Here is a 26,535-nt window from a genome sequence, read left to right as displayed (position 1 = left end):
AAAACCCGGAGTTCCATAAGAAAACAAAACATATCGACATAAAGTACCATTTCATCCGGGAAAAGGTCGATCAGGGGGATTTGATCGTCAAGTATGTGTGCTCGAACGAACAAAGAGCGGATATATTCACTAAGCCTTTTGCGAAGCAGCGTTTTTCTTTCCTACGACAGAGTCTTGGTATGGTTACGCGCGCAGAGTATTCAAGCGGAGAGGCTGTTGGAATGTGAGCTTTTCATACTCTGTGCCGTGACAATAGCCAATGAGAAGGCGCCCACCGATTTCATTAATCGGTGTGCTCTCTTCGTTACTTTTTTGTTTTTGCGAGGCCACCGATGTTCGTTTTGCGATGCCACCGATGTTTCAGTTTAAACTCTGAACAGGCAACCGACACGACGTGTTGCTACTCTATTTAACATTTTTTTTTTTTTTGTGTAAAGCGGAAAATAAACCACATTATTAAAATATAAACGCGTTATTTTCAATATTTACAATAAGTTACTCATTGTACATTAAAACTTATTTAAAAAGTGTAATTTTGGCAGAAGCACGATTTTGGCACCCGGTATCCCAAATTTTACTGATTTGTATACAAATCCCATCTTCATGGTAGATCTCCTCACTTGCTCTGCTAAATCACGAGAACAACCCTCTGAATGACAAGCCGTCTTGAGTAGGAAATCAATAATTGCATAGTTGCATAAAAAGAATTTTCGTAACATTGAAATTTTGCAATAAAAAGGTAATTAGGAAAAAATGTTTTTCTATTTCACGTATTATTCGAAATAGTGTAACATTTTCAAAAAATTTTTCAAACAACATGATAAATAACGGAGACATTTAAGTGCATCAATTTTGCTATAAATACGACGGTTGAAGATATGAACAAAACATTTCACTTTTGGGAAACTATGAACTTCTTGAAGCATTCCTTCATGGTAAAAGTGAACATTTAGATTAAATCATTCTGTTTCAACTTCTCTTCATTCTTTTCATCGTAACGCATAAATAAAATACTGCCTCAAAGTTACATCTACATCATATAAAAGAAAATGAGATAGACTTCTAATGATGCGTTTTTTGTTTAAACTGTGAATAATAGCTTTCTTCGTAAAAGCGATTTTTCTTAACTTTATACGAAAAACGAGCAAAACGCGAAAAATATATAAAGTACATTAACTTACGTATTGTTAAGAAGCTTGACTTTGTAATATCTTTCAGTGATAATAGCAAATCGATAACTATGTTTCATGAAACGTTATAGACTTTGAAAAATTTTGCAAAATACATACTTTGACTCCCTGCTTCCCATGTCCTTGTAGGGCTACTATGTTTAAAACATAATGAAAACAAGAGTAAGGAATTTCATAAATATGTTGCATAAGATTCTTTAGTAACTAAGAATAAGTAAATGCTTGTTACGGGTTTAGTTGGGACTCGTTCACTTCGAAGGTTATGGGGTGAGTGCTGCGTTGTCCAACACAGTCCTCTCACCAAAAGGCACCCTCGCCTTCCCCACTCGGTGGCCAGATCCTCTTGGAACAAAATCCCAATTCTCCGGGGCAATGGAACCTCGAGTTGCATGCCCCGACAAGTATTCACTCATCACACCCTCGTAAACATAACCTTGCCGAGTCATAGCTGGATGGCCCAAGGTGCCCAGCCGCCATCGCTCTACGTCAGTTCTGTTTAGTCTCATGCATCCCTATTCAAGACGTCACGTAGGCCAAGACCTACCCATAAATCCTTCCAATCCTAAGGGTCGCCTCGACATCAGCCCTTGACTTGGCTTAAAACACATTTATGCTAATATGCTGATATCGAACGTACTACTTGGAAATTACGAAACGTACCAGAAATTGCCTATGGAAAAAAAAACGTCAATGTGAATATTATAAAATAATATGTGCCTGGTCGAAAACTAAAATGATTTGTTTTTAAAACACTGAAATTGTTCCCCGTCTGATACATTAGCCGCGTCCAAACGAGAGAAAGAGAGAGGGGAAATCAAGTTGCTCATCTGCGGTCTATAGCAGTGCTGGGCATGATTAGGGTCCTTCAAACGCTTACTTCCCCCACCAGCGTATTCATTTTTATTAAACATTAATTTTTCTATATCAATTTTAAATATAGACGGTTGAATTCCTCACTTTCTTCTTTATCTTTATTGTTTATTATCCTTATTAATAGGATTGACTGACCACTTCCTAATTCTGCTTCGTACTGTAGCAAACTGACTTGCAGAGTGGATGAGCCTCAAGATGAACGGGCGAGTGGGGAGTCGAGAAGCCGAGAGCGCGAAGGCGTGCGTGCGTGCGTTGCGTCGTACGAAATGTGAATATTCAGTTTTCTTGCATTTAATATAATAAACATATATACTTATATTTAGTGATGGTGGAATCATTTATTTGTCTCCCGACCGCGTTGCTTTATCCACTGTACATCGCGATCTTCCAACACTTACACAATTTGAAGTTAATAAATAATATTTAGTAAAAATATTATTCGAAGTCTTCGTTACATTTCGATGTATACTAAAAATAGTCTGCATATAATGTTTTAAGACCACAAAGAATAATACTTTTTGTTCCATTACGAGTCAGAAAATTTTTTCTAGGATTTCACACGGATGTCACGGTATAATACCCATATGGACGGAAAGTTAAACAGCAATAATAACATGGTTTCACCGTGGGTCTATCGTGCCGCATACAGTTGACAAAAGGAGACATAACATAAAAGAAAATTTGTTGTCTCCATTGTCTTCTCGTTTCAATATGTAAGAATGTTTATATCACCGTTTGTATTACTCATATGTTTACCTGTTATTGATTTATACTGTTATATATAATTTTATTGATTTATGCGGGGCGTTAGCATTTTGTTAAATTGATGTTACCATGAGTTTTAGTTAAATAAACAGTTTCCTCTGAGTGAGCAAAGGACATTGACGCATCAAGCCTCCTTACAAATACATTATTTCTCCACAGTTTTTAGCGAGTGAACAGAAACGAAACGAGATCGAATAATGGGAGTCATGAGTATCGTCATTTTTAATTATGCAGCCCACGGTATTGATTCACTGGTTCTACTGGGCTATACAACCGTAATGTTAACTGATCGGTCATCTTGCTACATTTGGAACGCCAACGCATGCAAAAAGAATCGCACCTCAACGTCGCATTTCCATCGATCTTTTATTCATGCGAGTCCCGCATTTTGCAGTGATTGCATGCGACGAAAAATACATACGTCGTAGTCTTTCCAGTGAATGAAATCATTCGGGGATGTCTTCTCTGCACTTTCGTGCCGGTGACACTCTAATGTTTTTTTTTTTTTTTTCGTCGGTCGTATCAGTCGGTCGGATCATACAAAACGAATCCTCTTCGAATTTCAAACGAGTAAATTTTTAAAAAGTAAGGTTACGAATTTTGCATTCGTTTTAATATGTGACTTTCGCCAACATATTGTGGTGGCGTACCCGCAGAATAGCATTTGAACCTTTTCTGACGGTTATAGGGATAATTAATGGCATTATAGTATAGAATAACTGCCGAAAACATTATAAAACTTTCTGATACTTTTTTATATAACCGCCAGAATATTTCTCGTGCGAACTAGGAAAGACCAATATATGTGATCATTTTTGTTATTATACAGGGTGTAGCTAGACGGATGGAGCACAGTTGGCAGGGGATGACTCTACGTATAAGAATAAGTCGAAAATAAAGAATAACATTTTTTTGCTATTAGATAAGAATCGTCAGACGTGTCTGATAATGACCAACCACTTCTACTTCCTGCGTATCTAAAGGACGCGAATCCGGATATTTAGAGTCTTTTTTCTCTAAAATGAGTCGTCAAACGTAAAAATGTTATTCTTTTTTTCGACTTATTTTCATATGTAGAATCACCATCCGCTGGGTTGTATCACTCGTCCGGTTACACCCTATATATGGCAAAGAACAAAAAATTCTAAAAACACGTACCCGCTATTTTTATTCATAAAAAACAGATACGAGTTTCCATGAAAATACGAGAGGCTTGCGAAAAAAGTTTTATTTTTCAGTATATTTTTTCATCAAATGATTTTACAAAAACTGCTTTTTACGTGGTTGGATATGTAATTTAAAAAGACACAATTTGGAAAAAATGTTTTTTTTCTGCACTCTATAGTCCTCGACGTTTTTAAAAGAATGTACTTTTGACTCGAACTTTGAGAGCTGTTTTCACCCCTTGAACACGGATGGTTGTCGATAATTGTCAAATATTTTTTCGGAAACAACCTTGTGGAAAATGCTCAAGTGCAATGGCCCACTTTTTAAAAGGGTACTCCGTTTTAAAAGGTGTATGGAAACTTTTTTGGCTGACTGCATATAAAAAATGGAAGTTGAAATTATTTTACTCCCAGTTGCCTGAGAGCTGTAAAATTAGGTACAGGATTAACTAAAATTTAACCTTAATAATGTCTTACTGAAGTGGTCTTAGCATTGGCAATTACAGGGCGATAAAAAATACAGCACTCATTTGTAAAAATTGGAGTAGACGATAAAATCTCCTGCACATTCCATACACGCCATTCAAAAGTACTTACATCACGGCATGTTTCTTACTACACTACACAAAATAGTAGACTACAGAAGATATAGAGTCCACGTCCACATTAATTTCCCTATATGAATAAGAATCAAACTATTAAAACGAAAAATATTATACCTGATCTACTTTAATTAATTTCGAAACTTACATTGCAGTGAAAGACGTTTGTTATAAAAAGGAAGCAATTGCCGCATAAAAAAACTTCAAAATTCTGGTTTACAGCGAAAACTACACTTGGGAAATATCATGACTTTCGTTTGCTCGGTTTGGAGACCCACTATGGCTCCAAGCCTAATTAGGAAGGCTTGCCTCTAAATTAACACTTGCATTGTTTATGCGCGCGTGAATAAATTCCAGCGCAATTTCTGTCGTGCTGTGTCACCATATAATTTTACGATCCTGCAAGCATGTTTCATTTTAGAAAATTCACACACAACAAGATTTCAATACAATAATATATACAATGTAGATGATTTGAAAAGATTCTCAAATTGCAGTAATGAAACCATTTTTTCAAAAAATTTATTGAGACGGTGCCACAAATCTCAAGAAGTAAATTATTTTACTTGTTACCCATGTGTAAAAATTTATATAAAACTACATAAAAACCTATGTTCAAAGATCTTTGATATAAGATATCAACAATAGCAAGGCTAAGCGTGTACAATCTAGTAGTCATAAAGTTCTAGAAGTCCAATTTTATTAGTTTTGTATAAAACACTAAACAGAATACTAATATGAAATGTGTTCCACAGAATATCGAAAGAGAAGTACCTATTTTACTGAAAGGTGAGATATCAACACGCAAACTGATTAAAAAGTGTAGAAGATTTCAATTAAATATACAAAAACATCGGAGAAATATTTGAATTTCGTTTCTTAAATGATCCTGTTTTAAGAAACACATAAATAAAGATTTTCTAAAACAATAGCTTCGTTGGTTTAATTTTTAACATTTCAACAATTTTGGTAGTTTATTTTACTGGAATTTAGAAACACTGAAACTATACAAACATTATAAACGGCTCTGATATTCTTTTTGAAAAATAGCAGAAAGAATAACAGTCAAAGCTTTTGAAATGTTCAACATTATACAGGGTGTCCCAAAAATATTGTACTTCCTTCAAAGGGGTGTTTCCTGGGGCCATTCGAAGTAACTTTTTCCTCTGCGAAAATGTTCTTCGCGACTTTGTTAAGAAGTTATTAACGAAAAACATAGGCCAATTAGAACGCGGCAACAGCGGACGGATTCCTGCTCGAGCAATGGCAACGTCACGTTCAGCACGACCTGCCGCCGTGCCGGAGTCCGTCTGCTTCTGTCGCGCCCTGATTGGTTCGTGCATTTCCTTAATAACCCCTTACCAAGGCCGTGGAGAACATTTTCTCAAAGGAAAACGTTTCTTGAAAACACCTCAGGAATTACCTCTTTAAAGGAAATACTACATTTGTGGGACACCCTTTATCTATTACGTCGTTTTTTTCATTTTCCTTTCTCATTTCAAACAATTTCAAATGATCAAATATTTACGAATACAAATATTATCGATCACTGTATATGCTCTGAAACTTAAATTGATTCTATAGAAATGAATATACTCAAAAGGGGAGAAGGAACCGTAGAATAATTTAAGAATATACAAATAATTATGTACGCAAACCTCAAATTAAATCATTTCGTTTTATTACATTTTCGTAAAAAATTATAAATATTTTTAATGCAAGTATAGTCATGAGCTATACAGGGTGTTCGGTAACTGATGGTACAAGCGAAAAGGGGGTGATTCTACATAAAAAAATAAGTCGAAAATAAAGAACAACATTTTTTCATGTAAGGCTTTGTTTTCGAGAAAATCGACTTTCCACCGCAAAACTGTAAACACACTTCGCTAGTTTTACATAAAACGTGATAATACAACCTATTTTTTAATTGAATGATAAAGCTTAGGTAATAATAATTATATGGTGAATGTGATAAACAAAACATAACAGTTTATGTTAGATAATATTAACAATATATATAATATTTTACAAAAATAAGGATTTGAAGCAATGTTTACAGTTTTGCATGTTTCATCAGAAACGGTTAAGATAGTACACAAATGCTAGGGAAATGAAATTGTCAGCAAACACTGGTAGTCAACTGTAGTAAGACACGTTTAGACTGATGTTTACACAGTTTTTCTCCTATTTGAAAGTTAGTTGACACGCCTAAGTCAAGATGAAACCACTTAGTGCAGATAAAAGAAACAGTATCATTTCATTGTGCAATAAAGGTTTTTCACTACGGCAAATTGCAGTAAAATGTGGTGTAAGTCATAAGATGGTTGCAAGAATAAAGAAAACCTGTGATAGTGTGTCAACTTCTTCAAGAAACGGTAAACCGCAATTTGTTTTTGACAGAGCTGCACGTGAAATTGCACATCGCCTTCGGTCTGAAAGTCATAGAACTCCAAAAATCGCGGCTCAAGACGTTGGCGTAAATGCAAGTGAATAGACCATTTGCCGCTCCTTAAAGAGAATCGGGTTAAAAGCGAAACTACGAAAAAAATTTGCTCATACATACAAAGAGTGGACAACAGAAGATTGGAAAAGAGTTATATAGTCTGACGAAACAAAAATTAATTGAAATGATTTGATTTGAATCTGATGGACGGGCTTGGTACTGGATTTCATCCGAAAATAGTAATCAAGCAAGTAGCATAAAACAATCTATGAAGTTCGGGGGTGGCTCAATTATGTGTTGGGGTTGTTTTACTCATAAGGATGTTGGTCCCTTACTTCGGATAGAAGGTATCATGTGCAAAGAGCATTATTTAAATATTTTGAAAAATAATTTACCTTCTGCTATTAATTCTATTGCATTTGCTGAAGATGAAGTAGTATTTCAACAAAACGGGGACCCTAAACATACTGCAAAGATAGTAAAAACCTGTCTAGGAAATCAAATTTTTTCTGTGATGAAGTGGCCAGTAGAAAGTCCAGATATAAACCCAATCGAAAATTTGTGGTCAATTGTGAAAAGAAGGCTAGCAAAATATGACAATCTACCTTCAGGTGTTCATGAATTGTGGAAAAGGACAGAACAATATATAGTATATATAGTATGCCACGCAGGCTAGAAGCAGTACAAAAAAGTGAAGGAAAATGGAGAAAATATTAATTTAAAGCTTTATTTCGACGAGCACAATTAAAGTGCGAAACTGTAAAAATTGTTTTCAATCCCAATTTTCGATAATGGAAAGAAGGGCGTGTTCGTTTTCACGAAAAAATTGGTGCGCGCGTTTGTTTAAATAAAATTTATTGCAAACTTAACAAATGCCCTGTCACCGGCCGAACTAACTTTGGATGACTAATTTGTGGAATTCAGTGAATAGTAGCGGTAGATACAGTATAGCGCGATTGTTAGACTCGAATTCTTTTTGTGGTTCGGATGCCGATTCTGCTGATTCTGGTGCTCTGCTCCGAGGCCCGCTTGCTCGTCACCTCGGTGGTGACGCGATTTTTGTGGCCATGGGCCCGTTTTCGGGGGAAGAATCATCCCCATTCGTTGATTTGACTTGAGGGCGGAGGATCTTCTGAAACAGCCCTCACTGGTGGAGGAGGAAGTCCCCACCTCAAGTCAATAAGGGAGAGTTCCCAAAATGCGCGATTTATGGGACCCCGGAGCAACGTGACGAAGGCCTAAGTGGCCCATAGATGCATTTATTTGTCTCTGGGTTTCGTCCGTTGACGAAAACCAGAGACACGGAAATTCGAAACCGAACAAACCCGAGTATGCCTCGCGACGGCATAATGGTTCGCACGGCAAGTGCGGCAGAGGATTTACGACCCTTTGGCCGCCACTTGTAGTTGGCCACAAGGCCCGCTGTGTCCGAATCCGGGACCCTCAAGTACCTCGTGGACGGTACACGGAGTGAGGGCCACACGGATTGACTTATGGCCACTTTTCCAATGCCATCAGCTCGAACCCTCGAGTGCCTCGTGTGCGGCAACCCGAGAATTAGCATTCTTCGTGATTAGTCGAAGGACGGACAAAAATCGGAAAAGGGCTTTGGTTACGCATGTGTTTTTAGGGCGAAAGAGCATGCTCCGTGCAGCTGTAACATCCTCGCTTGCGTTATGGCCGGAAATGCGAGGATTCACAGTACTTATGTCTGCGAGGGATCGAACAGATAAATATTCCGTGTATTGTTAATATTAACGAAAATAAACGGCTGTGTTTTGTTTATCCTATTCACTTTGTAATTATTAGTACCTAATCTTTATCATTCAATTGAAAAATAGGTTGTATTAACACGTTTTATGTAAAACTAGCAAAGTGTGTTTACACTTTTGCTCGTCACTGTACATACAGGGTATCCCAGTTTTTACATATGCTCTTAAATGTTTTATTAAGGAGTAATAATACAAAACTAATGCAACTAATAATACAAAATGATAATGAACTGGCATTTCGTCGATACAGCGTACGAACGTATTATGAATATCTCTATTTGTGTTTACAGAAACTCTTATGTTTACTTGCTGAAGTCGTTGATATCGACATTTTGTATTAACGTTTTATCAACGAGTTAACATTTCAAAATGACGTCTGTTATTACGAATACAGGATTGGCATCCAACAAAAATTGACCCTATCGTATTACCAATTTCTTCTTCATTTTCTCTAATCGCAGCAAATGCATCTGTAATCCTCTGTACTAACTGCTCACGAGTGTTAATTTGTGCTTCATAAACTTTTGCTTTCACAACTCCCCACACGTAAAAATCCATTGGCATGAGATCTGGTGATCTTGGAAGCCATGAAATGCATATCATGAAAATGCATATCAGCGTATTCACGATTGGAAAATTCTCGTGGCATGTCGATATGAAGTCGTATAGCGTACTAAACATTATTAGCTCAGTAGAAATGCATGTCGATATCAGCTACTTCAGCAAGTAAATATAAGAGTTTATGTAAACACAAAAAGAGATATTCATAATACGTTCGTACACTGTATCGACGAAATGCCAGTTCATTATCATTTTGTATTATTAGTTATAACTCCTTAATAAAACATTTAAGAGCATATGTTCATACAACATTGTTTTCTTATTTTTGCGTGTAGAACACATGGCAAAGTTTGGCCGGAAAAAACTGGGACACCCTGTATGTATGTCGTGTATAAATTGACAGTTCATTTTTAACCGATTATTTTGCTGTCTCGATTATCTCGCCACGTCACAAATTACACAGAGATAAAGCAAGCAGAACTTAAATATCATATATTTCAATGTTCCTTCCTTAGCTGTAAATTTTATAGCCGTTTTATTATCCAGCTATAAACTTCAGGACTGTTTGATACGAATCGATGTAAAGTGACAATGCTGCTACAAACTCCAAACTAAGGCTTTTCTTTATAGTCGTCAAACGAATTTATATTAAGTACAATTTCTGGAGCACCTTACAGGGCAATCTTATAGCAGCCGCTCTAATTTAGTATTCATAAATCACGTTTACGTTTTACCGCCATTTGTGACTCAATGAGCAACGCGAACGAAAACGCCTATTTTCTATTTGAAACAAAGATGTTCATGTTATTTAATTAGAATTGATTGCAGAATCAAAGTAAATCATATTTTCGACTAAGAATTTTATATTATCTTTTTAACAAACATTAAACATGTTTCACGAATTTTCATGCATTTACACGACAATACTTTTTCTTACATTTTATTCGTTACAAAATCCAGAACTATTCTGTATCAAGTACAAATCGAAAGAAGACTACATTAATTCCATCATTGAAGTCAGTAATGTTTTTTCATGATTTTCGTGGTTTTCGTGAAATTACCATATACTACATCATTATTGAACGAATAATAAGTGTTATATTTGTAAATCTAATCTTATTTGTCTGTGTATATTAAGCAGATTGCAAAGTTTATGCAAATACAGAACTTTGTACGTTAACTCACAGAAATCAGAATGAAGTCTACAATTTATTGACTTTAACAATAATAAGATTTCTTTTATGTTGCAAAATAAGATGAACACATAAAAAAAGTTTACTAAACATTTTATTGTACTAAATATTAAACAACAGAATATCTTATAAATTGCATAAACATTCGCAGTCACTTATAATTGAACTAGTAAGGTAAACGTTGGTACGATGAAGCACGCTTGCTAAAGAAACACTTTTAGCTTGCTAAAAGTAGAATTTCTTGGAGTTGTATAACTATATATAAAATATTCAAGTGTTATATAATTACAGTAACAAAGCTAAAAGTAGTAAAAACAAATAGTTCAAAAAAGTATTTAACATGGAACACTTAAAAAATCTGTAAATGCAATTTAAAAAATTTATAAAACATGAATATTTGTTAAATAGAAAATACGAATAAACACATATCATTATTCAAAATTTCTTGTAACCTTTGCGTTTTCTACATGTAAGACAGAGATGAGCAGTATCTAAATAAAAAATTAATCAAATAAGTTTTAGATAAGATACACTGTATATTTTGTCTTTTATTCGAAGTCGGATGAAGCGCGAGAATTTATCTGTATCTTTATCTCCCAAGCGCCTGGTTTGGCGAGTTTATTTGTCTTGCCTCTCCGATGATTTTCTGGTTATCTTCGAGATTTATTTGAGAGTCGGATACAGCGCCACGGTGTATCTTACGGATTCATGTGTAGTTATTTGGTCGCAGGGTATCCGTCCGATTTTTTTGGAACAAATACATAAAATCATGTGGCTTATTTGAATCCAGATGTCGCGCGAGATTTATCGGTTATTATTTAAACGATTGCTTAAGCTAATAGTTAGTATTATTTAAACAGATGTTTACATAGGTAAATTTTTATTATTTAAACGACCGTTTAAACAAATAAATTTTTATTATTTAAACAGATCTTTAAACCGATACCATTTTATTACTTAAACGATTGTTTAAACCATTACATTTTTATTACTTGAACGATTGTTTAAACAAATACATTTTTATTATTTAAAGAATTGTCTAAACAAATAAATTTGTATTATTTAAACAAATGTTTAAACCAGTACATCTTTATTACTTAAACGATTGTTTAAACAAACACATTTTTATTACTTAAACAATTTATGTTACGTTTTGCAGTGAGTAAAAGTCTTTACAATAAATGGAAATGTCATTGGGATTCACCATCGGTACTCTGCTCGTTATTATGTTATTAAGACAATTTTATAAAGAACTCTTGGTATTATGTACAGACATTGCATGCAATGCATTTTTCTGTCTGCGGTTCTGAATTACTGACTCTGTAGAAAATGCTCTGGTACGGTAGCGGACTCTATCGAAATGAAACGATCAGCTAGTGAAATAAAATTCGTTGATGAAATTCGAAGGAAACGTTTCAATACTGGCCCCGTCTAACTTATCGGACTTGTGGCGTGTTTAGTCTTGTTTTCATCAGCAAACTATTGGCAATCGATTAATAATGTCCCCATGGCACAATTATGAATTGTAACAAACATTTTATTGCTATTAATAAGTGATGGTGACACGCATACATTGTTGTCTCCAGGAGGCACACGATGCGACGCTCCATATGGTCGTGATTCAGTATCAGAGGCAACATTGTAACGAGTAGTGTATTGGCATTTACCAACAAAATCCAATATTATTTCTTATTAACGTTGTCATAAAGTTATCATTACCTATCGACAGAAAATGTTTTCCTGAACAAAATAAGCCCAAATACGGTATAAATCGGATAAAAATATAGTCGGATTGTGTATTGCCTTTTTCTTACGCCTTCGGCCGCTCGGTCCGTGTTTGCATGCTGTCCTTTTCTATCTATGTTCGTCGCAGTTGAAGCGACCACAAATATATACATATATATGTGCAATGACAGACGACGATCCCTGCCGAATGATCCTGAGAGTAGAAGAACGAAACATGTGTTAGTTTCTTTTGGCTGAAGGCGTGCGCTGTTTTAAATAAATGCAATTGTTTAGCCGCGAGTTAACGGGAGATCCCCTTGAAAATCCGCGGTACTGTTATTTCAAGGTGGGACCAGGGACCGACCCTTGAGACAATAGCTTTACCGTTTTACTCGTGGCTGACAAAACTGCATAACCCAACATTTGGCGTGCAGATGGTCAACACGTTTTATGACACGGGCCTCTCAGGCTGCTTTTGAGAAAATCACCTTAACGAAACCTTTCCTAATTGCTCATTAGAGTTTTCCTCGCGCCCTCAACAGCTAACCGTACTGTCATAAAACATGGACTTACAAAGGTGGCATCGCGGGACCATCCGACGGTCCCCGGCCGGTGAACATCGGGCCCACAGCTGTGATTTCACCCGCTGAAATCTAGCCACGTTGCCAACCCGATACCCGCGAACACCCCCACTCCACACCAAGTCACCCCGAGTACATGGAGTGGAGTTGGGGTAAAAAGCAATCTAACTACAACTCCCGCACAAGGAACACCTAGTTTAGGCTCCGGAACTGGTCAAACACGCGGACCAGCGACTATAGTTCCGTTTTCTCCAATACAAGATTAAAGGATTATAAGGTCGCATTTGGTAGCGTCATCGAACCGTCTCATGGACTCTACGTCAAAAGAGTCTGCGCCGCGAAACGTGCCCGAACCGTCGGAAAAACAGGAATAAAAACTTAATTTCACAAAATTTATTATTATCACATTTTTTTGTACGTCTGTAAAGGTCTAATAGTGCGTAATGCATTTAACTTCCTTTCACTTTAAACAATAAAACAAAAAAAAAAAGAAAAATAGGACGAAATCGTAGGACTTATGAAAGAAACAGTGTACGGAGCGCGGGCCGCCGCGCCGCGCCGCCCAGCTCTTCCGCTCTGGACATAAAGTCAAGGTTGAAGTGAAGAGTGGGAGAACCGGCAAATCCCGGTGGGGGGCGTGCAGCGACGACGGGGAAGAAATTGCCCAGTTCTGTCCTAAAGCACACGAGACCGATCGATTTTCAAACTCGATTCCCTCGAAAACTAGGCGTCAAACAAAAAAATGTTATTTCTTTTTTCCAACTTATTTTGACATGTAGAATTATCCCCTTTCCGGTTATACCACCCGTCCGGCCACACCCTCTATAGACATCCACTTCTTTTCTTAATTATCTTAATCAGTTCAAAGTAATACAACAATATTTGAAATTTCGTTAAATATTTTTACAGTTTTGTACTTGGTCAAAAAATTGTAAAAGTTAAGCCATTATAAATTACTAAAATTGTATTGATCATTAGTAACTATTATCAATAACAAAATTAGTTTTTGGTTACGAATAACCATTATCGCAAATATGAGAATTATTTTTTAGTCTCCGATAACGGTGACTATTATCGCTTTCAGAAGTTTCGTTTTGGTTACGACTGTTACAAGTAACCAATAGCAGTGGCCTGAATTTTGTTTTGGCCACTTTCGATCATCGTCTCTGCTGATTATTCTTATTACAAATTTGAATCAGGAATCGTTTCTTCCACATTTGAATTTGTTAACATCAGCCAACGCTATTGGTTTTTTTATATTATACCTGAAAAAAGATTAATTTCGAAAAGTTAACATTCTCGAGAATGTTAACGGAGTCTTGTCCGTACATATGCTTTTACATTGTACTTGATTTATTGGGAAACGTACAATATTTATTACATTTCTTAAATTTTGTCACAAAGCCTTGGTTCCGTTTAGTCTCAATTTTATATTAAATGTTAACCTTGTACGAATATATTTGAGAAAAATCTTATTGTTTATTTATATTTGGAATGTTATTTTTTATTCCATCCCATGTATATCCAAAAAGAAGTGTACAGTAATTTTCAAACGCTCCATATATTTCTTAACTTTTGTCCAGAAGTGTTGTATGTATAATTTCAATACGTCGAAAATGCCACCGACATTGTGATCAAGGTTTAATTGTAAAGTAAATGTAAGCACACTCTATTTTTCCAATAAGTTATAATATAGTAAAAGCCAACGGCCACATTGCAGTAAACCAGATTCTCGTCTGGATTCTCGTCCCTCGTCTGATCCCGGTCGGTTTGATTACGTCGAAAGCAACGGCTTTAATTCGAAAAATCACAGTCTAGTGGTAGACTATAGTATTAGTTCAACCTATAAGGGAAACAATAATCATAGTGTAGGAGATAGAGAGAGAGCGAGAGAGAGAGAGAGAGAGAGAGAGAGAGAGAGAGAGAGAGAGAGAGAGAGAGAGAAAGAAAGAAAGGAGACACACAGATCTTCTACCTGAGGGCCATGGAAATTGCACATGGTCACCAGGAGGAGAAGACAGGAGGAGGGGCACAGTGGCCAACGGTTTTTAGCGGCTCAGGTCAAAAAAGGGCAACTGTCGTTTTGGGAAAAAGAAGCGACAGTGTCGAGCGCGAAGTGAAGAGTGTGACAACGAATGAACGGTGAGCGGAGACGATTGTACAGACTAGTTTTCCAAGTAAAGCTCAGAATCTCCTGACCACCCATCTTTTTCTAAATATATTTTTCCTCGCCCCTACAATAGGAACATACATTTAATAAAATAGAACCTGACAAAGTAGCACATAAAAAAGTAAGAAATACAGAATAACGAAACATAACCTAAAACAGAACCAGATAACCTCTCTAGAAGAGGAAGCAAAGGAGAAAAATGCAACGGCATTTAGTGCGGTTATAATAAGCGATAAAAAAAGAAGGCTATCGGAAGAGGAGACAAAAATGAAAAGCCTAAAAAGAAAACATACCGAAATCCTATGCAAAAATAGGTATGAAATACTATCGGATGAAGATAGCAAAAGTGAAGAAATGGAAACTGGTGAAATTAAAGAACCAAAACCACAAAAAAGTAAAAAGTCTGCACCGCTGGTACTACATGGTACAATAGAAACACATGCAGCATTCATGAGGACACTTGTATCCGTTTATTTTATCCTTTTGGGTGCTTGCGCGTATTTCTGTTTCGCGATCGTACCGACGCGTCCAAACGACTATCCCCACGTTACTGAGGACCACCGCAACACACATACACGCTGCCGATCTCTCAAGAGGCGCGCATGTGTGGCGACACGTGCAAGGCTACGATCGCTCAGCCAACCCTGAGGAGAATACCCGCGATCACTTCGCAGTGGGCTTGGACGCTCTCCGGTTTTGGTGGGGCGATTTTGACCGCACTTAATCTTATCGTCGTCACTCCACCGGACGACTGGGGATATGTGCACACGGCCGAAGGGTCGGAAGATGTGCACGGATGACGACACGTACCATCCGCCTTGGCGCGGTTGCTGCCGAATGTCGGGGGGCCGCAGTTGAAAGTCCGCCGCCTCTATATGGAGGTGGTGCAGTCGATTGCCCTGTATGGGGTACCCGTATGGCACCGCTCGCTCGGGGCCAGCCGGCGCAAGCCAAGCACTCTTGGAAAAAGTGCGGCGCCGGCTGGCTCTGCGGGCCATACGGGGTTACCGCACCATCTCCGCTGAGGCGGCGGGAGTCCTCGCCGTGGTTCCACCCTTCTGTTTGATGGCGGCGGAGCAGGCGAAGCTATGCCACAACGCCCGCTCCTTCCGCCGCCCGCCGGGGGTTGATCTCACGTGCGGGGAGGAGGAGGAGTTCGAGTCCCAGATTCGCCAGGCCCGGTCGGAGATGTTTGTAGAGTGGGAGGCGGTTTTGGCGCCCTCCACACGTCCGATTGCCCGGGTCTCGCGGATAATATCGCACCGCGTACGCAAGACGGCGACCTCGCGCCCTCACGGACATGTGAGCTCGCATATCATGCGTCGAGCGCGTCGAAATCCCTATCGTTCCGGAAGCTATCGCGACAGTGAAATTGTAATCCCGCCTTCCACCTACGTGCCGCGAAATCTCGTCTCGACGAGAGCTTTGTAACGTACCGAACTACCGTACGAGTGCAGAGTCTTCACCTGTTCGCCAATCTTGTATGAAGAGCGCGGGCTCTCGCATGCGACTCACGTGGCCGCATTCTTTGTAAACTGTTTGACTCAAATTAACAAACTAGAGCCAATATCGTGAATCTGTATTCCGACCTGCGAGATCCGCCCTGCCGTGAGGGCTGTCTCCGTTATTCTCGTGTCCGAACCTTGAACCCGTTTGCGACTCCGTTATCGTCTCGCAATTTTCGAAGGAGCGACATCAGCCCTCGACTTCTCCCCAAGGCGAGAAATCATCGCGTTTCGCGTGACAAGTTTCCAGTGCCTAGCGCCCGAACAGAAGCCCCTCTTTTTCGTGTCGAACCTTCAAGGACACGTTTGTACCGGGTGGGCGGCGCCCGTATGGCCGTGCGCGACCCGGCCTCAGTGCCTATAAAATCCCGGAGTTGTACGATTTCCCGCTTTCCTAGGCGGTGAAAAAGTACCACATTACGAAAAAATTAACTTCCTTAAAATTAGATCAATCGACTTGATTTTTTTCGAAGTATTAGGTCTTAATGAAGATAAAAATGACTAAATAGTCGATGCAATAGTATAATTATGTGTAGCAACTTCGTTACGCCGAAAATGTAATCGCCATTTTATTCAAGTTTTGATTGTAAAGTAAAGGTAAGAAGACTCTACTTTACCAATAAGTTATAATATAGTAAAAGCCAACAGCTATATCACGTTGCCGTAAACCAGTATAGCCGCGCGGTAACATTGTGCGAAACGAAAAATACTGCAAAACAAAATAATATCTGCTCATTGTGCTGTCAAGAACCCAAAACGGATCAAAGTCTGGAAGAGGAGTGCGAAGGTTACCTGCGTCAAACCCAAGATTTCGTCTCAGGAAGGGAACCTAAACCCAAAAGTGGCCGCATGGCAGTCGGAAGATTTAAGAGACCTAAAAAACTCATAAAGAGGCCACTTTCAGAAAATGCAAAACGTTCTTTTCTTATGAAGATTCAGAATAAAATAAACGCAGGCAGACTTCATTGGAAGACCCGAAAACTCCGAAAATTCATTGTGCAATGACTCCCAAGCCCTATCATAAGACAGCAATTACCACCGCAAATAGTTCCGAACCAATGGATCACTCCTCAAGAGAAATCCGAGTGGAAGAAAACAAAATGTTAAAAGAAGAAATTTCAAACCTCAAAAAGCACTAATGGTAACAAAAATGCCCAGAACAGCTGACGGTATAAAGAACGCAGATAAACTAAACCCAGCACCAAATTCACCACCAAGCTGTATGGAAATAGACCTATTGCTAATTATAGGCAGGTCACTTTCCCGGGTCGCAGTGTATCGCTTGCCGTCCGCGAACTCAGGTCGCAGCAACCATCCTGAGCCGTTTGGGGTACATATGGTTTCCCATATGTCAACCGTACTCCTTTTATGACCCAAGGTGATCATTAAGTGACGGTCGGACCCAAGATTTCTTGGAACTCTTTCATACCTGGCGATATTGACGAAATTCGACGACTACCCACAGAAAGTGACCATTCCATTTGCCTTCTACTAGCACGACTCTCTCGTTGCCTCGTGGTTTCTTCTCTTTAATGTACCCCCACCCTGTATATTTGTGGTGGGGTTCCACACCAACAGAGTATTCAGTCTTTAACAAGACCCAGAAACGACCCAACAACTGGAGATTGGTTTTACTATGATCCGACACAAAAAAAAGACAACCTGGAAAGTAAAGAAATCCACAAAAGGACCAACTAAATCAAATATCATACGAAAATGCAAATCAAGGCCCGGACATTAACTGCACACGAAACCACATTAAGGGAAGAAACAAATCTTGCGGTAGACTACAGCACAAAAGGGAGACGACCACCACCAATAAATGTACTATATCAAGATCCGAAAGACTCAATCAAACTACTGCAAGGAACAGGTAACTCCAAAATCCATATTAAAAGAATTAATAACACCAAACATATCATCCAAATGGAAGACATTAAAGACTACAAGAAAGTTAAAAATATATTAAACTCTGCAATCACAGAGTTCTATACTTATACTCCAAAATGATTAAAACACCAAAACTTCTTACTGAAAGGACTGCCCTTATCATTTGAAGATTTAGAAATTCTGAAGGAACTCCGGACAATCAGTGACAGCAAAATCAAATTTGTTAAAATAAGTACATTTACAACTCCAAAAGCACAAAGGGAAAACCGCATATTGCCAATGTTCCTTGTACAAATTGAGGCTGATAATGACATCGCATACGATGTACAATGACATAAATACGATTCAGCAAAAAAGTGTTGCGGCTTCATATACTGCCGCTCTAGAAATTACACGGTCCAAAAAAAGTTTCTCTGATGGAGAACTTATTAAGAATGTGCTATAGAAATGGCAAAAATATGTGATACTAAAGATGCAGTTGAAAGTTTTCAAAACAGTTTCCATTGCTAATAGAATTAATGGCATTAATACTTATATAGAAAATAAATTTTAAATGTTAGAAAAATTTTGTTACTTTTCATTATGCCTTGACGAGAGTACAGATATAATGGACGTAAGTCAATTGTCAATATTTGTCAGGATAATAGATAACAATTTTTCTATTCATGAAAAATTGCTTGCGTTAATCCCTTTGCACTCCACTGCAAAAGGAATAGATATTTTCAACGCTGTCCATAAACAAATAGAAAAGTACGGAGGATTTTCTAAATCAGTGGTGTGCACGATAGTGGCCCCTGAGCTGCCTGCTTCCCCCATCAACGTCTTTTTCGTGCAGAACGCATCTTCGCTCAGTGCCTCGTGCTTATACTGTCTATCCACAACCACAAAACGTCATGTCATAATACGCGTTCGAGCAAGCTTCACATAGAGGACGCTATTGTGACACGACGCTTCGTGGATGTGGATAGACAGCATAAGCCGTGCACGGGTCGGCTATGACGGGATGTACGAGGGGAAAGATGAAGGCACAAGGTACCGCTGCGCAGCGAAGGTGCGCGCTGCACAACAGAGACGTTGGTGGGGGGAAGCGTTTTGCCTGCGGCAAATCATCCGTTGTTTTATCGTGCGACGACAGTGCGGTACCGGAACTGCGGTCTGAAGTACTGTGGATTCAATTAGACGCTGAATATTTGTTTGAACCGTAATTGCGGCGTTGCACGTCGTTCTTGCATGCAATATTTCCCGCAGTTCCCCAAAGGAACCTTCAGTTCCTGAGAGAGGTTGCTTTTTAGGAATATACAATGGTTACTTCCCAAAGAAGTGGAAAACAGCAAAAATGCCAGCCCTTAAAAAGAAAAATAAAAACGGAAATAATACAGCCGACTACACAAAATTAGCCTACTCCCAAATATCAGCAAAATATTCGAAAAAATCCTCCATACATCCATCCTAGCACCAAAAAATCCTATCTCCTTATCAATTTGGATTCTGCAACCAAACCTCAACACTACACGCCATAAACAAATTCACTTCAGACACATACCAAGCTCTGAATAACCACAACTGCGTAGGAGCATGCTTAATAGAACTAGAAAAAATCTTCGACACAGTATGACTAGATAGTCTATTATACAAATTAACTAAATACGACTTCCCCTCTCACAACAGAATATTCATACCACACGAAGGTGAAGGCAGAGCAACTAAAACATTCACAGTCACAAACGGCTTACAACACGGCATAGTAACATCACCACTACTATTGAACATACATGGTATACAGCCTGTTAGATTTTGTTAATCCTTATGTTCACGAAGGATCTCCTGTTTGTCCTATTAAACCTCTTACACTTATTTTATATAATACATGCCTTTAATTATTCTATACATATACACGTGTCGCTTGTTAGATAGAGAAGAAGATAATACATCGAGAATAGAACGGACTAGAGGACGCGCAGGAAGCAGTTGAGTGAGCGCGGTGAATTTATTTCTAACACCCCCTCTCAACGTGGACACTCATCAATCGCATTCAGTCCTAAGCCGCGCATTAATTTAGCGCGATTGACATTGCAGAGACTCTTAGTTAACAAGTCTGCCAGCATGTCTTGCGTTGGGATATATTCAACATCGACCCCCCCCCCCCCCCCTCCTTGATATATCTCGCGGATATAGTGATAGCGGATATCGATGTGCTTAGTTCGCGAATGGAATACTGGATTCTTTATCAACTTTTGGGCTCCTTGATTATCGCAATATACGATGGTTCCCCCATGGTCAACTTCGGACATCCCAAGTTCGCTCAAGAGGCTTCGCAGGTAAACCGCTTCTTTGATTGCCTCAGTTAGCGCCATGTACTCAGCTTCCACACTCGACAGTGCAACGCATCTCTGTCTTCTAGACTCCCACGTGATGGGTGCGTCTGCTAATCTGAATATGTAGCCTGTTTGGGATTTCCTATCATCCATGTTGCTGCCCCAGTCTGAGTCCACAAATCCGTGAAAATCGCATCCCGTCTTTTTGTAAGTGATACCGTGCGATATCGTCGCTTTAAGGTACCGTAGTACCCTTTTCCCGGCTGTCCAGTGCTCCCCTCCTGGATCTTCATTAAATCGGCTCAACATACTTACAGCATATGCTATGTCCGGCCTCGTGGATACAGCCGCATACATAAGTGAGCCCACCAAAGATCGATATGGTACAGACTTCATCTTCGATCGTTCATCGTCAGTCTTTGGTCTCATTTCCTGTGATAATTTGATTTTCGGCTCTAGTGGTGTTTGTACTGGTTTGGCATCCATCATTCCGAAACGTTGTAGTATGCCTGTAATATATTTTTTCTGAAGCATATATAATTCACCGGATTTATTATTGCGTTTAAATTCAATTCCCAGACAATAACTCAGTGGTCCAAGATCCTTCGTGCGAAAATCAGTGCTCAACTCTTTCTTGAGTTGGTTGAATGCACTTAGTTGGTTCGTCGCTATGATAATATCGTCCACGTATACGACCACTATCAGTACATTCTGTTCGCATTTTCGGAAATACAAACATTTATCCGCATTTATAGCCCTCAATCCGAATGATTTTAGCTTACTATCTAGCTTTTGAAACCATTGTCTTCCAGACTGCTTCAAGCCATAAAGTGCCTTTTTCAAGAGTAGAACTTTTCCAAGTTCTGGTTGTTCCATGTGAATTTCCTCTTCAAGGTCGCCATTTATATAAGCCATTTCCACATCCAATTGGAATAATGACAGATTCCATTCGGCGGCAAGCGCCATGACAATCCTTATCGTGCCCATTCTGGCCACTGGTGCATACGTTTCCATGAAGTCTATGCCAGGTTGCTGGGCAAAACCTTTTGCCACCAGTCGCGCTTTTCGGCGCTCAATGGTTCCATCAGAACGGAGTTTTGTTCTTAGAACCCACTTACATCCAATAACATTTTTGTTAGTCGGCTTTTCAACTTCAATCCATGCACCCGCGCTTTTGAAAGCGTCATATTCCTTCTCCATTGCGCTTTTGAAAGCGTCATATTCCTTCTCCATTGCGCTTTTCCAGTCATTTGAATTCGGACCTTTTAATGCTTCTTTCAATGTTGGATATTCTTCGTGGATCATGTTAGCTTGATGTTGGATAGGTACCAGATTGTAGTGTTTCTTCGGCGCACCTCTGTTTCCTGTTCGAATGATTTTTGGCCTGCCATGTCCTCTCCTGAAACCACTGTTGGATCGGTTTTCATTCAGACTGTGGCCAGAATCTTCATTCGAATCATGGCTTTCCTCATCCTCATGGATATTGCCATCAGCCTCTTCAGCCTCGGTTTCCAGTGACATGTTATTGTCATTTGTTAATGCAACTTTCAGAGTGCCTTTTTCAGCCTCCTTGAAGGTTTCAGAAAATATAAGTTTCCTACCTCTGAGGCTACTGCAACTATTTGCCCTACAGCATTCCTTATTGTTGCTTTGTGGTCCACAAATATAACCTTCTTTCCATTTTTGGTTAAGCTGGCCACCGATAGCAGGTTTGTTTTCAAATCGGGCACATACAGTGTATTTTTGCACCTCACATTAATAACTTCCATTCCATTTGACAGCGTAAGGCACACCGTTCCAATGCCCTTAATTTCTGCACTTTTATTTACAGCCAATCCAACATCTTTTCCTGTGACAGTATTTAATTCTGAAAACAAGGATTTGTTATTGCACATATGTGACATAGCCCCACTGTCCAAGCACCACACATCCTTGTGAGTGATGATAGCACTAAGTGCTGACAGCGCCAATGCATTTTGACAATCGCCATGAGTCATAATGGCTTCGTAATCCTTTTCACAATAACTAGCTTGGTGTTGCCTATTAGATTTCTTCTTCCAGCAGTCATCGGCTTTGTGACCAGGCTTTTTGCAAAATGTGCACTTGTAAGGCTTGTGCGTTGAAGTACTGTCGTTGCTTTTATATTTAACAGCCATTTCTTCTTTATTAGTTTTACTATTTGTGTATTTTGGCCTATGTGGATTTCCTTGCCTGACGTAAAGGGCATCATGCGTGTCTTCTTCATTCAGCCTGCTTCTTGCTTCAGCTTCTTCTAAAATTTTTATTTTCAACGCGTATGGATCAGGCAATGTATCTCTGGATTCTATTGCACACCTGAAACCTTCATAACTTCTTGGCATACTGTACAGAATTACGATGGTTAACAGGTCATTTGCAATTGGTATGTCCATTTGCTGCAATTTATCTATAATATCAAATAATTTGTTTAAGTGATCTGCCATACTACCGTCCTCCGTGAGCCTTGTGAAAAGCAGCTTCTTCAATAGTGTCGCTCTCTTTGCTGGTCCTTTCGAGGCGTATACCCTTTCCAGCGCAGTCCAAGCGTCACTTGACGTTTGAAGATTCTTCACGTGGCATATTTCGGATGCACTTAACGAGAGAACTATATCAGCTTTCGCCTTTTTGTCATTCCTTACCCAATTTGCAATTTGGTCGGCATTGTTCTCCCTTTCGGCAGGTTTCGGTTTCCATCCATCGACGTAGCACCAGAGATCATTTTTCGTAAGAATTGCCTCCATTTGTTCTTTCCACGTATCATAATTATCTTTAGTTAATTTGTCTATTTGAGTGTTGTGACTCATGATTAACTATTTATATAATAGGCTCTTGATCGCGAACACGTGGCACTTTGTAGGTTAAATTGGCACATGAGGTTAGGTTTTCCGTTCGTAACGAATTTACGCTACTGGACCCATAACCTGTTAGATTTTGTTAATCCTTATGTTCACGAAGGATCTCCTGTTTGTCCTATTAAACCTCTTACACTTATTTTATATAATACATGCCTTTAATTATTCTATACATATACACGTGTCGCTTGTTAGATAGAGAAGAAGTGAGAAGAAGATAATACGAGATAAGAAGCAGTTGAGTGAGCGCGGTGAATTTATTTCTAACACAGCCTTAGTCCTGAAACTATTTACTCTTAACACCAACAACACCCTAAATGCATTTGACTTTGCAGACGACCTAATCATATACAGCACAGACAGAAACTTCTCATCTATACACAACAGACTTCAATCTCTATTCGAAAAAATTAACACATATTTCAAAATTAAAAATAAACACTGACAAATGTGAAACTATACTATTTCGCCCAAAGTTTAAAAAAACAAGCTCCGACATAGGTAAAACTGGAAAAAATTCCAATTAAAAGAAAATAGTAACTCCCTCACCCTCGTACACTCCGCGACAAAAAGATAGCACATTATATAGACAGATGGTATTTAGCTTTTCAAGTAGTATAATACATTGTTTGTGACCTGTATAGTGCGTAATACGAATAAACAATTATTTCAATATGTTTCAATGCATTTATTACGTGAAGAAACAATTTTATTGGGGAATGTGTAACATTACACGAAAAATCGGTGCGTCAAAATGATAGCACTTTCTTAAAATAACTAAAGAATATGTATAAAAAAATACTATTTTAATATTTCGTAACTCCGCCTTTTGTTTGTATAATAACCACTAAACGTTTTGGCATAGATTTATATAGTTTTTTAAACAAATTTTCTGCTTAACACTGTCCAGTTTCGTTCAGTACAGGTTGTTAATTCTTCAAGGGTTCGAAATTGTCTCCCACCGGCATATATTGATCTGGCTAAATGGACCCAGCAATTTTCTGTAATATTTAAATCTAGAGACCGGCTGGCCATTCCAAAATTTGGATATGTTCCCTTGTAAAATATTCCTTTACAATCTTGGTTGTATGAACTCTTGCATTATCTTGCTAATAATTAAAGTTTGTGCCCACAATTTTTACAGCATGTCTCTTCAATTGTTCGTCGACTAAATCAATATACTTTGCACTATTCATTTTACCACTTACACACTTAATTTGACTGTGTCCATAGTACCCAATTCCCGCCCACACCATTATTCCACCACCACCACATTGTCAAGTACATAAAATTTGTTGTTCTTTACGCAATTCATGGAAATAACATTGGTAGCCATCCGGTCCATCTAACGTAAATCTCTTCTCATCAGTAAAGATAACTTTTCGCCATTTTTTCTTTCAATGAATATACTTCTCAGCAAATTGTTAAATCGTGCTTCTTTATGTTGCTTTTTTAGCGGTGGTTTTACACATTAATTGTTGGCGTTTTATGTATTTACACTCTTATATAATACGTTGTACATTACGTATTTTAGTATTTACTCCAGCTTCTGCTGTAATCTCTGTTGCAGTAGCAGCAGAATTTGACGCAGTTCTTAAAATTGCACGCCGCTGACGGTCAGTTGTCACTCTTGGACGATCTGTGCTCTTTTTTCCCCATATTCGTCTACATTTTTTAATAAATTGTAAATAACCTTGCGACTACGATTCAACAGTTTCGCAATTTTACTGATAGAACCATTTTCTTTACGTAAATGTATTATTAATATTTCAGGACCAGTCAATCTTTTACCGCGAGCTATTGTTGAAAATATCACAATATTTTAACACTAGAACACGAACAATATTAACTACTCGCCGATGTGAACAGATTGGCGTCTTGACGCCGACTGAAAACACACAATTTTGACTTTTTGCTACCATTTTGACGCAGCAGTCAGCACTACTGTTTACGTTTTCGCCTTAATGTTAAACCTATACACAGCAAACGAATATTTACCCTGAACAGATACAACCTATTGCTAACCGAACAGTGATATATATAATACGGGAACTGTTGTTATTCGATTATATTTGCGGAAATTAACAAAATTAGATAATGTGCTATCTTTTTGACGCGGAGTGAACATATCACATAGACACAAAATTAACCAAAGCAAAAAATCTATTCCGAAGCGTCTGCAGACTTTTCTTTTCCAAATATCTAAACAATAGAATCAAATGACACTGATATCAACTATTAATCAGACCAATAATAACATATGCCTGCCCAATATGGTACAACATACCTAACTACAAAATGTAAAACATAAGAGTCTTCGAAAGACGTTGCCTCAGAGTCTGTCTAAACATGCACAAACCACCAGAAACAAACTTTAAAAAAAGATACAAAAACAGGACACCTCTAAATAAAGCCGACATCTCACGAATCGGCAACCACATACTTAAATTGTGCAGAAACTTTTTTGCTAGGTCATTCGAAGTACAATACACACACAATCTGATAAAAAAAACTCCACTCACAACCACAGTACATTCTACACACACTAAACACAGGATACACCCCTCCCGAACTGTTCCCCTTTTTAGATCAATACGGCTTCATATCGGACCTCCCTTTATTCCCTTACATATCTCCCTTTTGTACGGAACCCCTCAATTAATTCTGTCGTGAAGCTTAATCCGATCTTTAAATAATTAAACTGTCTTTTTTAAGGAGCCCTCCTCTTTCGCGAAAGTTCAGTGAGCTCAACGTATACTGAATTCGTATTTCTATTTAGTTCGATTGAGGTTGTCGAGGAGGAAGGAATCGACAGGAATGTAACCACTCCGAGCGTTTATTTAGACGGAATTGAAGGAGGTCGTAAAAAGAGGAGAAACAGTGTGAATGAATGAAACGACGAATATTCGTTTCG

General features: G+C 38.5%; 2 protein-coding genes across 2 annotated transcripts in view; both read right to left on the bottom strand.

The window, feature by feature from the left end:
- Positions 1 to 26,535, bottom strand: part of LOC143363973 (uncharacterized) — a 764,268-nt gene that overhangs the window by 133,251 nt on the left and 604,482 nt on the right. The gene's annotated exons all lie outside the window — the stretch shown is intronic.
- On the bottom strand, positions 17,672 to 23,821 carry LOC143361943 (uncharacterized). Its single transcript, XM_076801675.1, has 6 exons — positions 22,608 to 23,821; positions 20,604 to 22,320; positions 20,116 to 20,220; positions 19,967 to 20,024; positions 19,191 to 19,307; positions 17,672 to 17,975 (listed from the first exon to the last, which is right to left on the bottom strand). Exons 1-6 carry the CDS (start codon positions 23,571 to 23,573, stop codon positions 17,672 to 17,674), a joined length of 3,267 nt encoding a protein of 1,088 aa, XP_076657790.1. The 5' UTR covers positions 23,574 to 23,821.

This window comes from Halictus rubicundus, chromosome 2 (genome assembly GCF_050948215.1).
Source record: "Halictus rubicundus isolate RS-2024b chromosome 2, iyHalRubi1_principal, whole genome shotgun sequence".
Lineage (NCBI taxonomy): Eukaryota > Metazoa > Arthropoda > Insecta > Hymenoptera > Halictidae > Halictus > Halictus rubicundus.
The sequence above is the reverse complement of the archived record's forward strand: the minus strand, read 5'-3'. Positions and strand labels throughout refer to the sequence as shown.

Excerpts from the sequence above, each read along its gene's own strand:
- LOC143361943 (XM_076801675.1), bottom strand. The coding sequence starts at position 23,573 with ATGAGTCACAACACTCAAATAGACAAATTAACTAAAGATAATTATGAT. Across the intron at positions 20,221-20,603 it reads TATCCGCTATCACTATATCC|GCTGTATACCATGTATGTTC; the intron begins GCGAGATATATC and ends AAAATCTAACAG. Across the intron at positions 17,976-19,190 it reads ACTGATTTAGAAAATCCTCC|GTATGAAAGAGTTCCAAGAA; the intron begins GTACTTTTCTAT and ends CAATATCGCCAG.